A 13913-nucleotide genomic window follows, 5' to 3' on the forward strand; every position below is an offset into this window, starting at 1 on the left:
CCTCTACATGGCACAGAGACCCTGAGTGCCTAAACCACTTACGCTTTTAGCATATTAATGTGGTAAGTGACGGCCAGGCTAATGGAGGTTTTCTTTTCTTCCTGTAACTGAAGCTCATCCACTAATTCATGTCGTACCTGTTATTAAATGGAACAGTGTTATTAATTGATTTAAACAAATAATTTAGGTAGAAATCCAGATATCAGTTATTTATAATTACTCCTCCTTTAAAATTAATATCTGTAATGAACGAGTATCTCTGCATTAATTACATTGTAGATTCAGTTTTCATAGAGAACCTAAGTTCATTTCCTACGCAGGGAAGTTAGTAGATGGTGATGTCCCGCACACACGGTAGGGTTTAGGATTACTTTACCATAACAAATTTTCTGCTAGCCTTTTTTTAATTCAATGCTGGAACAAGTGAAAGATTCAAAGATACAACGAAGGCAAAGATTTTGTTTCGTTTTGTCAATGTATGCACGATGTGTGTATGCGTCTGTATCTCTCAGCGGATGGACTTGGCTGTTTTTATACACAGTTCTCCAAAACTGACATTTAAGAAAATTACTTCTACCTACATTTTTCGATATGCCAACTTACCATAACAGAAAATATGTGTCGATATTTCTGCGGCACATTAGCTTTTATAAATGGTGCTGCAGTGACACACAATTTTGCGGCCTCTTCCTTCTTTCCAGCTTGTAGATAACAGTCCAGAAGCTCCCTGGATAATATTAAAATACTGGATATTAAAACCTGATGAAATAATTTTCTGCTGCAAATGTCTAATAACCAGGTTATTATGCGTTCATTATGTTTCACGAACTTCAGAAAGACACACGGATCAGCCAGCTCCTTACCCCACACCCGCAGCACGTGGCTCAGCAGGGACTGCAGGCAGGAGCTGAGCAAGCTATGCTACTCCTGGCAGGAGGGAAAGGAAATGTCTGCACAGTAACTACCTCGAACATTTAAAATAGCATTTGTAAGAAAGATTGCATTTATACTTATTTTCTGTCAAAAGCTCCCCAAATAGCCATAAGGCAGGTAAAGAAAGCCGACAGATCCTGGATTCCAACTTCAGGGCAGACCCTCTGGGTCCTCCTTGCAGACACGCACCCAGTCGCCAGCCTGCATGTGGTGCCCCCCAAAGACAGGAAGAGCCCGGCTGATTGCCTTCCGGTCCGCCCAGCACAAGGATCATACGCTAACATCTCTCACTGTGGCTTCTCAGGGCTGTCTCTATGGTGATGCACGAGGTGCATGCTTCCCCAAACAGGGCCATTCGGGCTGAGTTTCCTGTTGCTAAAACGTCTACCGCATTAACGATTCACTGAACTAAGTTAAAACCACAGGCCAGGATTATGACACAAGCTCACATTTCCTGTGTTTTGAGTCTAGACACTCATCTTGTTGTAACACCCATGTGATCAGGACATTGTGATTTCATCTATAGACCTCATCAGACAAAACACACAAAAAACCTAATTCTAACTATGGAGTAGGAAGCGATGACATCCCCACCCTGTCGTGTAAGATCGGCATCCCCATGGGAGCAGGCGGGAGGGGAAGGAGGTCAGAGGCTGCCAAGTGTGGTTGGTTAGGGACTCGTGGCAGGACGCTTCAACTCACAGCATCAGCTCTGCCCGCCACTCCTTGTCCTCTTCCTCAGTCTGATTTAACACGTGGACGATTTGGGAGAGGCTGGAGATCACATGGCGATGATACCCTGGCTTGAGAAATGGCCTCACCATTTGCCAGTAGAGGACCGATGCGTTATACACCAGGAAGTAATACCTGCAGCACGAGCAGAGGGAGTCTGAGACTAGGTCCCGAGCCCGTCAGCAGCCTGTCCGGAGCCTGTCCCCAGTCCCCCAGTCCCCTCCGGAGCCTGTCCCGAGCCCCCTCAGGTAGGAGCCCTGAGTCCTCTGTCTCCAGTAGATGGCAGCAGCACCATTGGAGCCGCTCCGACCTGCCCTGCCTACGCACAAGTTCAACCCCAGCCATGATGACCCAGCCACATGACTCCTCAGTCCAGACTAGAGATCCCTTCACCCATTCAGTCATTCCAAAAGAGATCAGCTCCCTGTGAAAATTCACCCAGTCAGTCATTCCAAAAGAGATCAGCTCCCTGTGAAAATACACCAGTCAGCAAGGTCTCCTTTGGTTCCCAAGAGATAGACAAGAACAGGCAAGTGCAGGGGGAATTAAGGAAGGCTTCCCAGAGGAAGTAACATCCTGCTGAGACCTGAAATGTGATGAGCACTCAGCCAGAGAGCAGTGCAGGGAAAGGGTCTGGCAGGCAAAAAAAAAAAGAAAAAAAAATGGGGGAGAGCAGAATCTTTGGGGAACAAAGTCCTCATGCCTGCACATGAAGTGCAAAGTGGGACAGGAGGAGGGGTGAGGAGGGGAGCAGGGACACCCCTCAGAAGGTGGGCTTTTCCCTGAGGGCTGGAAGGAGTCACGGGAGGAATATGCGAGGAATATGCGTAAGGGCATCCCAGGGGCCAATTTGCCTCTCTTGCCCCAGGCCTCTCCGGGAGGCCAGCTCCGCCTTGGAAGACCCCGGGTACCCCGGGTAGTGGGCCCGAGGCTCTCAACAGCACTGATCAGGAGACCGAATGAGTGGATCAGGATTTACACCTCAATCTCCTTTAAATGGTGTATCCTACTTAAACAGGTTGTATTAATACCACTTCGTGTGCAAACTTAACAGCTTCAATAATATTTCTTCTTGATGAAGGAAACATTAAGTAGAAAACTGTGCAGCTGAATCTGTATGGACATGAGGCCTCGGCCGGGCAACCTGCCAGAGGGGATATAGGCACGTGGGGGCAGGGGAGGGAGGGAGCCTGATGCTGAACCCTCAGAGAGGCCCAGAAAGTAAGGGGGCCATGAAGACCGACCAAAGAAGTTCCCACAGAGAAAGCAGACAAAAGCCCATCTGTAGATCACAGAAACCGCAGGACAGACAAAAGGATGAGGCTAAGGGAATGGTGTGTGTGTGCGCGGCCCAGCTCTACACGTTAGAGCAGCCTCAAGGACACAACAAGGACAAAACCCCCATCTAAACAGGTGGAACCGCTTGCTAAAGCCGGGCTCTGTACCTTTTACACGAGCCCCGTAAGGCACGGCCAGCGCTGTTACGCCTACCTGGGCTCTCCTTTCGCAAAGTTTATCGCCTTCATGTACTGAGTAACACAATTTTCAAATTCCTCCTAAAACAACATAAAAAATGCACAATCACATTGAATTTGCCACTGAACCACCAATCACTGCTCGTGGTCACTTCCGTGGACAGTAAGCCACACTAAGGACTGGCCTGGGAGCCCACGTGTAAGCAGCAGCAGCCGGGGCACCTGGTGAGTTCTCAGGCACACCGGCCAGGCTCAAGGGCGGTTGTCGTGGGCACAACCAGGGCAGCAGGAGGCAGAGGCCGAAGGTCAAACAAGAGCTTAGAGGAAAAGCATAAGCAGGAAACACTGCCGGCGTCCGGCGTCCCGTCACTGTCCTTTCCATAAAGAGTACTTTAGGATTGGTCTAGCCTGACACGATTTTGGAAGCAGGGTGAGATTGTAACTCTTCTGACATAAGATGTAAAATTGTGAGGAGAATCAAGGCACCCCGGGGAAAACCCAGAGTGGGACACACCATCAGGTATTCATTTAGGAATGGCGAACTAGCACGGGCCGTGTGTCCCACCGAAACACTGGGGTTGTGCCCGCCAAGCCTTCCCCCTCACCAGGTTTTCTGCGGACTTGGGGGCACAGAGCTGGGCCCTGCATAGGTGCGCTCGGCCCAGGAACTGGGTGACTGGCCCCTTCACCTTGAAGTACATCTGGATGCAGTCGTCGCTCATCTCGGGGTGCCCCATCTGCAAGACACCACCGCCGCCGCATGAGCGGCCCCAGAAGGACGCCTGCGGACGGTGCACCGGGCAGCGGCTCTAACAACAGCCCCGAGGACGAGGACAGCAGATCCAGCAGCTTCTCCCGGGCCCACCCCCCACCCCCGGTGCTACTGCCCTCTCCAGCTCCGCCTCCTGCCCCCAGAGACCTTCCGAGGACTCCCGGACTCAGTACCTTCAGGGCCTGTTCTGCACACAAAACAAACAGGTCGGGGCTGAAGCTTTCCATGGGGTCAAACTCTGATTTGCCCAGGTTGGCCGATTTAATCAGCTCATAAGCCCTCCTCAGGGAGGCGTCATCTACCAGGACGACAGTGGAGAAAGGTCTGGTCTGGAGATAGCCTGCGTGCCATCACTATGCACGGGGGCGGGGCGGGGGGCGGCCGGGTGTCCCCCCTCCCCCACCACCGAGGACCGGCCTCCACCCCGCGCCAAGGCGTCCACCCCCGCGGCTGCGCCCCCTCCCCAGCCTCCAGCAGGCCCGAGCCCCCGCACAGTGGAGGCAGGGATCCTGAGCAACCTTGGAGGATGACAACGCGGGGGTCTCGGAGGTCCTACGGGGGCGAGGGGCGTAGGTTCCGGGACCTCCCCAAGGTGGGAATCCCGAATGGGGCGGGACCCGGCCGCCCCAGGTCAGGGGTCTGCTGGGTCTGGCGTGTAGCCTCCCCGGGGGCAGGGTCCTGCCGGGTTCCGGGTCCCTCCGGCTGGGGATCGGGGCCCCAGCCCACCCTGCTGGCTCTGGGCGCGGGCCAGCTCCTGCGTGATAACCAGGTCCATGGCGCCGGGACCGAGGGCTGTTGGCTTCCTCCCGCTAGCCCAGAGTGTGTGGTTGCCTAGCGACCGAGGAGGACGCCGGCCGGTCCTACGGGTCGGCGACTGGGCCACACTAGTCCGGAGGCGAACCGCCGCCAGGGGACCACCCTGTGCGCGTTCCTCCCGCCCCTCCGGGACAAGGACGTGGGGGCGCGGGCCGCGGCCCCGGGGCAAGGGAAGTGGAGCGAGGGCAGGGCGCGCTCGCGTTGGGGTCGTGCCCACGCTGGCCCGGGCGCCCCCACTCGCACCAGCCTCCGCCCACCCCCGGGGTGATGCTCCGGCCCAGCCGCCCCCGCGTCCCCGCCCGCAGCCCCCAGGTCAAGGATCCCCTGGATCTGGCCCTGACTTCCGGAACATATTCCTGCCTGCCTTAACTCATTCACTCGGGCATTCATTCACTCATTCATTCGTGCATCCTGCAGACCGCGGATCCCACCGACAGTTGTTCGCCCTTGCCTGCGCCGGGGCTGAGCGCGCCTGGAAACGCAGCGGGTGCAGGGGCCGCTGCGTGTGCAGAGGACGTCAGGCAAACAGCGATTGCGTGTCTAGGGGTCGGAACCTGATAGCTTCGCGCAAGCACGGGAAGGGCGAGCTGAGATTTGCAAGAGGAGCGGAGGCTCCCCACAAAGGCGGGAGGACAGCACCTGCGCAGGCCCAGAGGAGGGAAGGGGGCCCGCGAGGGCGCGTGGGCGGGGCTGCGGGGGGCTGGGGGGCCAGCGCGCCGGCCAGGGCGGGGTCCCCCTCCTCCAAGGGCGCTGGACATGGTGCGCCCAGGTCTCGGCATCTTCTGAGGGTGCCAGGTGGAGACTGGTTTGGAGAGGGTGAAGCTGAAAAGGCCGCGGGCTCACACCGAGGGCGGGAAGGGAGAGCGTGTCTGGGCGACAGGTGTGGGGCCAAAGAGGGCCAAGAGGCCACAGCCCTGGGGCTTACACACAGGCTGGATGGGGCACGCCCCGGCATGGGGAGCTCCAGGAGAGGGCTGGACAGGTGGCAGCTCTGGAGCAGGTGCTGGGTGTTCTGTCCCAGCATGCGTCATGCTGAGGTCCGCAGAGCTCACCTTTGCAGGAAGGCTCTGGGCTGGAGATGCAGGTCTGCTCACAGCTGCCTAGACATGCTGGTGTGTGATGAGTACAGCAGGGGTGGAGCGGGGCTGGAGACCAGCAGCCTTGGACCTCTTGGCCAGGAGCAGCAGGGAAAGCTGCGGGTGGGCAGAGAGGTGGAAAGGAAGCCGGCGGAGTCGCAGGAAGCCAAGGGAAGGGTGTTGGGGGAGGGGTCAGCTACGTCAAATGCGGCCAAGGTATCAGTAAGATGAGCACTGAGAAACAGCGTTGGGATTAGCAAGGTGGAGGCTGTGAATAGCCATTTCCGTGAATGGGGGGGGGCCACAGAGCATTGGAGGGGTGGGAGAGTGAGTGGGGTCTGGAGTAGAGACAAAGAGAGGTGCACAACTTTTTCAAGAAATTTGGCTTCCCATGGAGTAGAAAGAGACGAGGCAGGGACTTTGTCATCTGGGGAGGGATATTTCTAAAGGAATAAGACAACTGAGCCCTTTTAAAGTTGGTGGGTTTTTATTGGCTAATGTGATGGCATCTACAAAAACGTGCAACTGCTAAGAAGTGAATTTAGCAAGGAACAGGGTATAGCATCAGTATGTGAATATTGACTGTGTCTGTAAACACCAGCAACAAACAGAAAAGGACAGAAACATGCGTTTTAGAATAGCGTCAAAAACAAAGCCTTGTGGAATAAATTTAACAGAAAATGTGTGCTGTAGCTGCCCTAACTCTACAAAACATGATGGAGAGAGGGTCGCGGTGGGAGTGGGAAGACTCGGATTTGTGAGACGTCCTTTCCCTCCAAGATACGCTTCTCACTCAGTGCAATCCCAGGCACAAGCCCAGCAGACCTTTTTCTGGAAATCGAGAGCTGACCTTAACACGTCCATGGATACCCACAAAGGACCTAGAGTGGCCAAGACGACCGTGCGGGAGAAGAGCAGCGTTGGGGGACTCACACTCCTGCATTTCAAGACTGACAGTGAGGCTGCGGCAGTAGGGAAGACGGTGTAGACCAGTGGAGCGGAACAGAGTTCAGAACCAGATCCCACGTCCAGAGTACACTGATTCGGCCAGATGTGCTGATTCAATGGGGAAAAGGACGGTCTTTCCCACAGTGGTGCCAGAACACGGGAGGGGGGGCATGGGGACATGCAGCCCCCGCACCATGCAGGGCAGCCCTCGTTAGAGCCAGGTCACAGGCTTAGAAGGGTGTGTAAGAGTGAAAGAAGATAGCACAGCATCTTGGATCAGCCGGAAGTTCTTCGCTAGGGCACGAAAGGTGAAACCATCAAGGAAAAAAATAGAGCTGTCCTCATCAAAAATAAAACCTCTGCTCTTTGAAAGACTGTAAAGAAAATGAACAGGTTGAAAGAAAATATTCACAATAAATATACCTGACACGGAAATTGTACCCAGGCTATATTTTTAAAAGCCAGTAAACCAATAAGGAAAGCCAAACAACACACAAAAAATTGGGCAGAAGACGTGAATAGACTCTGAACAGCAGAAGATCTAAGATTACCAAGTAAGCACATAAAAAGGCGCTCGGCATCCTGAGTAATCAGGGAAACACAAATTTAAATCAAAATGAGATTTTGTTGTAGACCCACGAGAATTGCTGAAATTAAAGAGAGTGGCGTGATGAATATCGGTGAGGCCAGTGGGGGTGAACGATGGTACCATCACTGAGAAACAGAAAGTTTTTAATAAAGTTAATCAAGTTGCTACCCCACAGCCCCACATCCTACTTTCAGCGGTTTACGAAAGACAAATGATGCACCCGCAGAAAGGGTGCGAATGTCCACAGCAGCTCTGTTTGCATCAGCCCTGTAGTGGGAACGGCCCAAGTGTCCAGCAGTAAGCAAAGTGCGGCGTGGTCACGCAATGGACTGCCTCCCCGCAGTGAGGAAGACGGAGCCCAGCCACCACACCGACACGGCGGAGGCCCGGGAACGAGGGAGGGCAGCAGCACCGGGTGTGAAGGAGCCCTTTCTGTGAGTCCCTGTCCACCCAGTTCCTGACCAGGCAGAGGGAACCGAAGACCGGGGAGATCGGGGTGTGGCTAAGAGGGAAGGGGTGGCAGGCAGGGTCCACATCTTTTCTGGAGCACCGGACACATGGTTGTACTCCGTTCAGAACTCCCCGCAGTCTCCCTTTACAGTGGAGCAGACGTCGGAATACCCACAGGCGGTCACGGAGGCATCCGGGAGCCAGGGCCGGTGGGACCAAGCTGGGACCCAGCCACGTGGGGAGGCCCCAGGGCAGAGTGGCTGTGAGCCGGCTGGCAACTGGGGGGTCGGGTGCCTCTGGGTGAGCCCAGAAGGGCAGACAGAAGAGGAAAATGTGGAGCACTGTTCAAGCGTTAGCTCTCCCCTCTGCCTCGCCTCCCGGACTGTGGGGAAGGAAGTCCATGCTGCCCCACATACTACTCGTCTCTACGCTCTCCCCTCCCTACTTCTGTCTCAGGAATAGACTCCCATGTTTGGCAGGCACAAGGCTACCTCACTTCTCACGTCCCTTGTAGCCAATATGGTCAAGTGACCAAGTTCTGACCCCTTTTAAAGCAATTTTAGGGGAGTATTCTCACAGGGAGAGCAACCCCTTGGTTGGTCCTTCCCCTTGCCTGCTAGTGGAAATGTGGCCATGAAGGCTGGAGCTTGAGCAGCCATTTTGTGCCATGAGGAGATAATCTCCATGCTATGGACAAAGAAGCCTGCATCTCCTGTCTGTGGGGCAGCTGCTCGGTCCTGGATGGCCTTATGTGAAAAAGAAATAGACATTTCTCTTGTTAAATCTAAGTTGCTTCTTTTCCCCGGGACACTCCCAGCTGATGTCCTCACCAGGGCTTCAACTTTGCCTTTTAAAGAAGATTAGCATGCAGGGCAGACCACAGGGCAAATTTCTGGCAAGTATTGTGTCTGGGTCTTCGTAGGTAAGATTTAAAATTCAAAGCATGACAGGGGCGCCTGGGTGGCACAGCGGTTAAGCCTCTGCCTTAAGCTCAGGGCGTGATCCCGGCGTTATGGGATCGAGCCCCACATCAGGCTCTTCTGCTATGAGCCTGCTTCTTCCTCTCCCACTCCCCCTGCTTGTGTTCCCTCTCTCGCTGGCTGTCTCTCTCTCTGTCGAATTAATAAAAAAAAAAATAAAATCTTTAAAATTCAAAGCATGACAAAATGCATATACACACGTACCTGTGTGCACACGTGACAATATGTGGTATGTGTCAGTGTGTATGTATGCATGATAAAATAGCTTCTGCCCGGATATGATTCTGAAACCCACACCCCCGTTTTGCTTGGGGTCGGAGTCACTCACCATCGCAGAGGTAGGCTCCAGTCCCTGTTTCGTCGGCCAGCTGTTAGCTCTCTCAAATGTGACTTTGTTTATTCCGAGGGATGCTTGGCACCGTGCACACAGCAGGAGGCATCTCCCAACAGTATGTAGTAAGAGATTTTCCAAATCCTAGAACATTAAATATTAAAACTCATTTCTCTAGTTATACAGTAGCCTTATATTTGAAGAACGGGACACGAGTTCTGTCTTTGCTGGATGGTATTCATTTAGTAAAGACAGTTCAGGTCAGGCCCAACCTGTTCTTTTCCTTTTTTGCCTGAGACCCGAGTGTGGAACTTGTGGGGCTCTGTGCGTTTCCCCAGCCAGCGTTCGTCCTCATCCGCGCTCTGACCCAAGACTCCTCGAGGACAGGCCAAGGCAGCCCAGGCAGACAGCGTGGTGTTGCCCACGTAGGAACACACTGAGCTCACAGGAAGGCATCGGGGTGGGTGGCCGTTCCCCTGATGGTTCCTCGCGCCTCCCTGGCTGGCCTCCAGCCAGCACCTGCAGCAGGAAGTCCCTGATGCCCACCCTGAGTGTCCCTCAAAGCAGCACTTCCACACAGGGACCGCGGCCTATGTCTGCTTCCCAGGCGGGCCGCCTCCGTCCGCTCACTGCCCGCGGCTCAGGTGACAGCAGCGCCTGGTCTCGCCGCCCAGGGGTAGAGGTCTGCGAGCCGGCGATGCAGGCTGGGGCCTCCTGAGGCCGAGGGGAAGGGTCTGGTCCTGCTAACAAGTTGCTTAGAGTCCCTGCCTCAATGCTGGCACGGGAAGTGATTCTATGGTTCCTGTCCAAACAGAATTCAGAAGCTTGTCCTTCGTCTACACTCTCGGACTGCGTTCGTAACATCGTAGTCACGTGTTCCTTCGCGGTCCGCGGTGCTTGGGAAACTGGACGTGCTCTGTTTGTTCTGAGCAGGCGAGCTTGTGAGTGTGTGTGTGAGTGTGTGTGTGGTTCTATGTGGGTGTGTGTGTGCTCGAGGTGCTGTACGGGGAATTACAGGCAGAGGGGAGCAGGACCAGGAAGCTGCAGCAGCAAAACGCGGTCGGTCATCGCAGGGTGACTTTTCTTTAGGGGACGGACGCAGGGGCCTGTCGGGCAGAGGACCTACCCAGGGCTGACCGGCGGTTCCCGCCTCACCGCTTTAAGGATCCATTTCTGGGTTCGAGTTGGTGATCTGGGGCTTGGGGCGAGCGATTCCATTTTGGGCCTGTTGTCTTGTTTGTACAGAACCTTGTAGGAAGGTGACTGTGGGGGGGGAATCCTCTCGACTGACCGACCAGTGTGGGAGGGGCCTCACTCCCCCCACCCACCCACTGGAACCTGAGGACTTGCCTTCCCAAGGCTTTGGTGGTGGTGCCCTGGGGTGATGGGTTTTCCCTTTGGCCCCGGTCTGAGGATGAGAAAGAGGCAGGGGTCGGGGAAAGGATACCCAGGGGGTTTTCATTGTGTGCAAAACACAAGGCAAGGAGAACCTTCTAGAACTGCAGCTCCCCTCCCCCTCCCAAGCAGGATTTGGTGGAGGAAGCAGCCTGTCTGAAACGTGGTCCAGAACAAATGTCCCGCAAACGGGAAGAGATGTGCTGGCACCTTTCTGTATCAGGGGCTTCGCATGGCCCGTCCTCTCAGAGACAGAGGGCTCGGGGTCACGGACGGCTCTTCAGGCAGAAATGTCTGGGAAGGAGTGAGACGCCTCCAGGAGGCCCTGGCAGGATGGGACCCTCGTCCTCACCCGGGGGGAGCAGAGCCCTGGACACTTGAGAGGTTTGGAGCAGACACTTGGGCACCTTTGCTGTGCGCTGGGCCTCACGCAGCAGCGCCAGGGCTGCAGGGATGAAGGGAGGGGAGCAGGACCCCTGCGCACAGCACAGATGCAGGCCCTGCATGGGTGCACAAAGGAGTGTGGTTTCTGAGTGCCCAAGGCTGAGCGAGGCCCAGGTGCTGTGACCTCTCCCCGCTGGCTGGGCAGATGCCCCTGGGATCCCCCCCCACCGGCTCAGGAGCCCCCAGGCCTGGCCTAGAGCAGCACACTTGGTGACCTCTGGCCATTGCCTGTTTTAGGAGACCCCAAATAGTTACTTATGTGTTCAGGTCTCCATGCTTGGGGGCTCTCTGCTCTGTGCTGGGCAGCTGCCCTGTGCTCTGGGCCTTGGAGTCCAGCTGGGCAGGCAGGTGGCCCGGCGCTCTCAGGGAAGGGGGACCATACAGGACAGGCCGGCACAGGAGGGCGGGCACGCAGGGGCTGTGACCCGGGGCGTCTGGAGGTTGGCGCGGGGGTGGACAGGGGTCCTTCTGTGGCAGGCTGTCGGCAGCTCCCAAGCAGAGGGATGGGCAGCGATGCCTGGTGAAGCTGCTGGGAAGGAGAGATCGTTTGGTAGAGGGGGGTGTGGAACTTGCCGCAAGCGTCGGTGTGCGGTGCCCATTCCCGTCTAACCAGGCCGACTGCACAGGACGGTCTCGCAGGATGAAGGCCCAGGAAGGAGGGGCCCTGCTGCTCTGGCAGCCTTGCCCCAGGAGAGGGGATTTCAGATGCTCCGGAAAGTTCTGGAGCAGCCCCCACCAGGCGGACTGGGGTGGGTGGGGACGACAGAACCACTCAGAGATGGGTCCCACCTGACCAGCACCATGAAGGGCAGGGACCAGACCGTGTGTCCTGGATCCGGAGGGTGAGCAGCCCCCCTGGCCAAGGCCCAGAGCCATGGGCACCCGTGTCCTTCTCCAGTGAGTGGGCGGGAGGCTCCCTCAGTTCTGGGCCCGCTCCATGGGTGCGGGGCCCGCACGCCGACCGCTCTCATGGCTCCTGTCAGCAGAACCTCAGAGATTCTTCCTGGTAGCTCACCCCCGCCCCAGAGACTTCAAGGATCTTATTAGAAAAAAATGTATTAAGGGGAAAAAGTCAGAAAAAAAGTCAAGGTGGGGGTGACGAAGTGGGAGGCTCCCCGGAGCACCAATGGGGCTGCAGGAAAAGCCTCCCCACGAGCAGGAAAAGCTGTGGCCTCCACAGCAAGTCACACAAACCCAAGCAGGGGATTCGCAGGTTATTTGGGGAAAGAAAAAGATAAAAAACAATAAAGACAGAAAGCGTCACATAAAAATTCAAAAACGTGAGTAAACATAAAATATAAATAAAATAAATAAATATAAACACGTAAAATATAATAAGACCAAAGTCACATCCATAAATGTTATGGGTCTCAAACACCGCTGTTGAGTGAAAAAGACTCAAATTGGGACACAAAGCACACTAGTTACCTGCTGTTAGAAGAAACCCTCCAACACCCGAGTGGCCCAGAGATCAGACAGACGAGAATGGGCAGGAGGGAGAGTCCTGCTATCAGACGAGGTTAAAATCAAATTAAGAAAGCATCAACAAAAACAGTAGGAAAATATTCATAACAAGAAACCTTAATTCTGTCTTACCTAAAACGGGCCAAGAAGCCAGGTGTAAAATTTTATGTATCCGTTGGAGACGTCCAATTGAGATCTGTATCTTATGCTGAATGTAGAGAACAAAACTTTTGTTTCCCATAGAATGTTCCATTATTGTTCCCAAATGAGGTTCCTGAAAAACCCTCAAATAGTCCCCAAAGTAGAGAACATTGTCTGATTGTGACAACAAACTTAGGCATTAAGACACTACTGCAAACAGCCCTCCTAACCGAGTAAAAGCCCCTGGGTCTTAACCAGCTCTGAGATTCAAGGAGAAATGAAAACAAATGTATTAAATAGAGCATCTCAGAGAGAACCAGAGGGAGAGCCAGACACATTACCGCCAAAGGCAGTCCTCTGAGGAAGCATGGACACTCAAGATTATGAGCCAGAGCATCAACCACCCAACTCAAGTTTTAGAAGGAAGAGCGTTAACGTTAAAGCGCAAGGGAGGGAGGAAAGCGATAATAATAGGAAGAGGGAGAAAGCAGAAGGACCAGAGCGCCCCTAAATAAATCCAGCGCCAAGGTAGCCTGTTGCTAGCTGGCAAAAATGGAAAAAGCACAAATACACAAACTAGTAAATGAAAAAGGAGGAATTGCATGGAGATTTAAACTTAAAACTCATAGGAGAGTACCTTGTTTTATGGTGTTTTTCTAGGAAAATGTGGAGGAAGAGAACACCCAGAAGAGAGAGCCCTCTCCATGGACCCGTCACCATGGAGGACACAGAGCTGTGCACCCCAAACACAGTCCCCCCACCACAGGGGACAGGCCACAGAATCTTCGCGGGAAAGCCGACTCCGCCGCTGTTCCCAGGAGGCTGGAGAAAGGACGAGGGACTTGGGTATTCATGGATACGGAGACTCAGTATTACGAAGATACTAATTCTTTCAAACAGAATTAATAATTAATGCTATGTAAACAGTCCCAGAGCACAGAAAAAGAAGGAAATCTTCCAAGTTATGTCTATGAAGACAGAACGGCATTGATATTTTATTGTGACAAGGCAGCACAAGACTGAAATACAAACCAGTCTTGCTTGTGAATATCGATGTAAAACTCTTCAATAAATAAAATATTAGCCAGCAGAATCTGAACAGCACAAAAAAGAGAGTGGCCGGGTGGGCTCGTCCTGGGAATTCCAAGGTAGCTTAACACTCGGACATTTATCCTTGTAAATCAACATGTAATGGGCTTAAACAGAAAAAAATATGATTATTTCCGTCAGTGCCTAAAAGGTATTTGATAAAAAAGCATCTATTCTTGATTAAAAGCTCTAAATTAATTAGAAAGAAATGAGTATTTTCCAACATCCTAAGGAAATAGTATCATTACTCTCATTCCATTAGAAACAAGACAAAGATG

The 13913-nt window shown here is 53.8% G+C and overlaps 1 protein-coding gene across 1 annotated transcript in view; it reads right to left on the bottom strand.

The window, feature by feature from the left end:
- Positions 1–4716, bottom strand: part of LOC100465393 (cilia- and flagella-associated protein 46) — a 97481-nt gene extending 92765 nt beyond the window's left edge. Inside the window, exons 1-7 of the mRNA XM_034663486.1 lie at positions 4639–4716; positions 4086–4210; positions 3746–3877; positions 3157–3221; positions 1636–1800; positions 604–727; positions 43–137 (exon numbers count right to left, since the gene is read on the bottom strand). Of these exons, the coding sequence (XP_034519377.1) occupies positions 43–137; positions 604–727; positions 1636–1800; positions 3157–3221; positions 3746–3877; positions 4086–4210; positions 4639–4687 (755 nt within the window). The 5' untranslated portion in view covers positions 4688–4716. The remainder of the gene's footprint in view (positions 1–42; positions 138–603; positions 728–1635; positions 1801–3156; positions 3222–3745; positions 3878–4085; positions 4211–4638) is intronic.
- Positions 4717–13913: the final 9197 nt, after the last annotated feature.

The sequence above is a fragment of the Ailuropoda melanoleuca genome, chromosome 6, assembly GCF_002007445.2.
Source record: "Ailuropoda melanoleuca isolate Jingjing chromosome 6, ASM200744v2, whole genome shotgun sequence".
Lineage (NCBI taxonomy): Eukaryota > Metazoa > Chordata > Mammalia > Carnivora > Ursidae > Ailuropoda > Ailuropoda melanoleuca.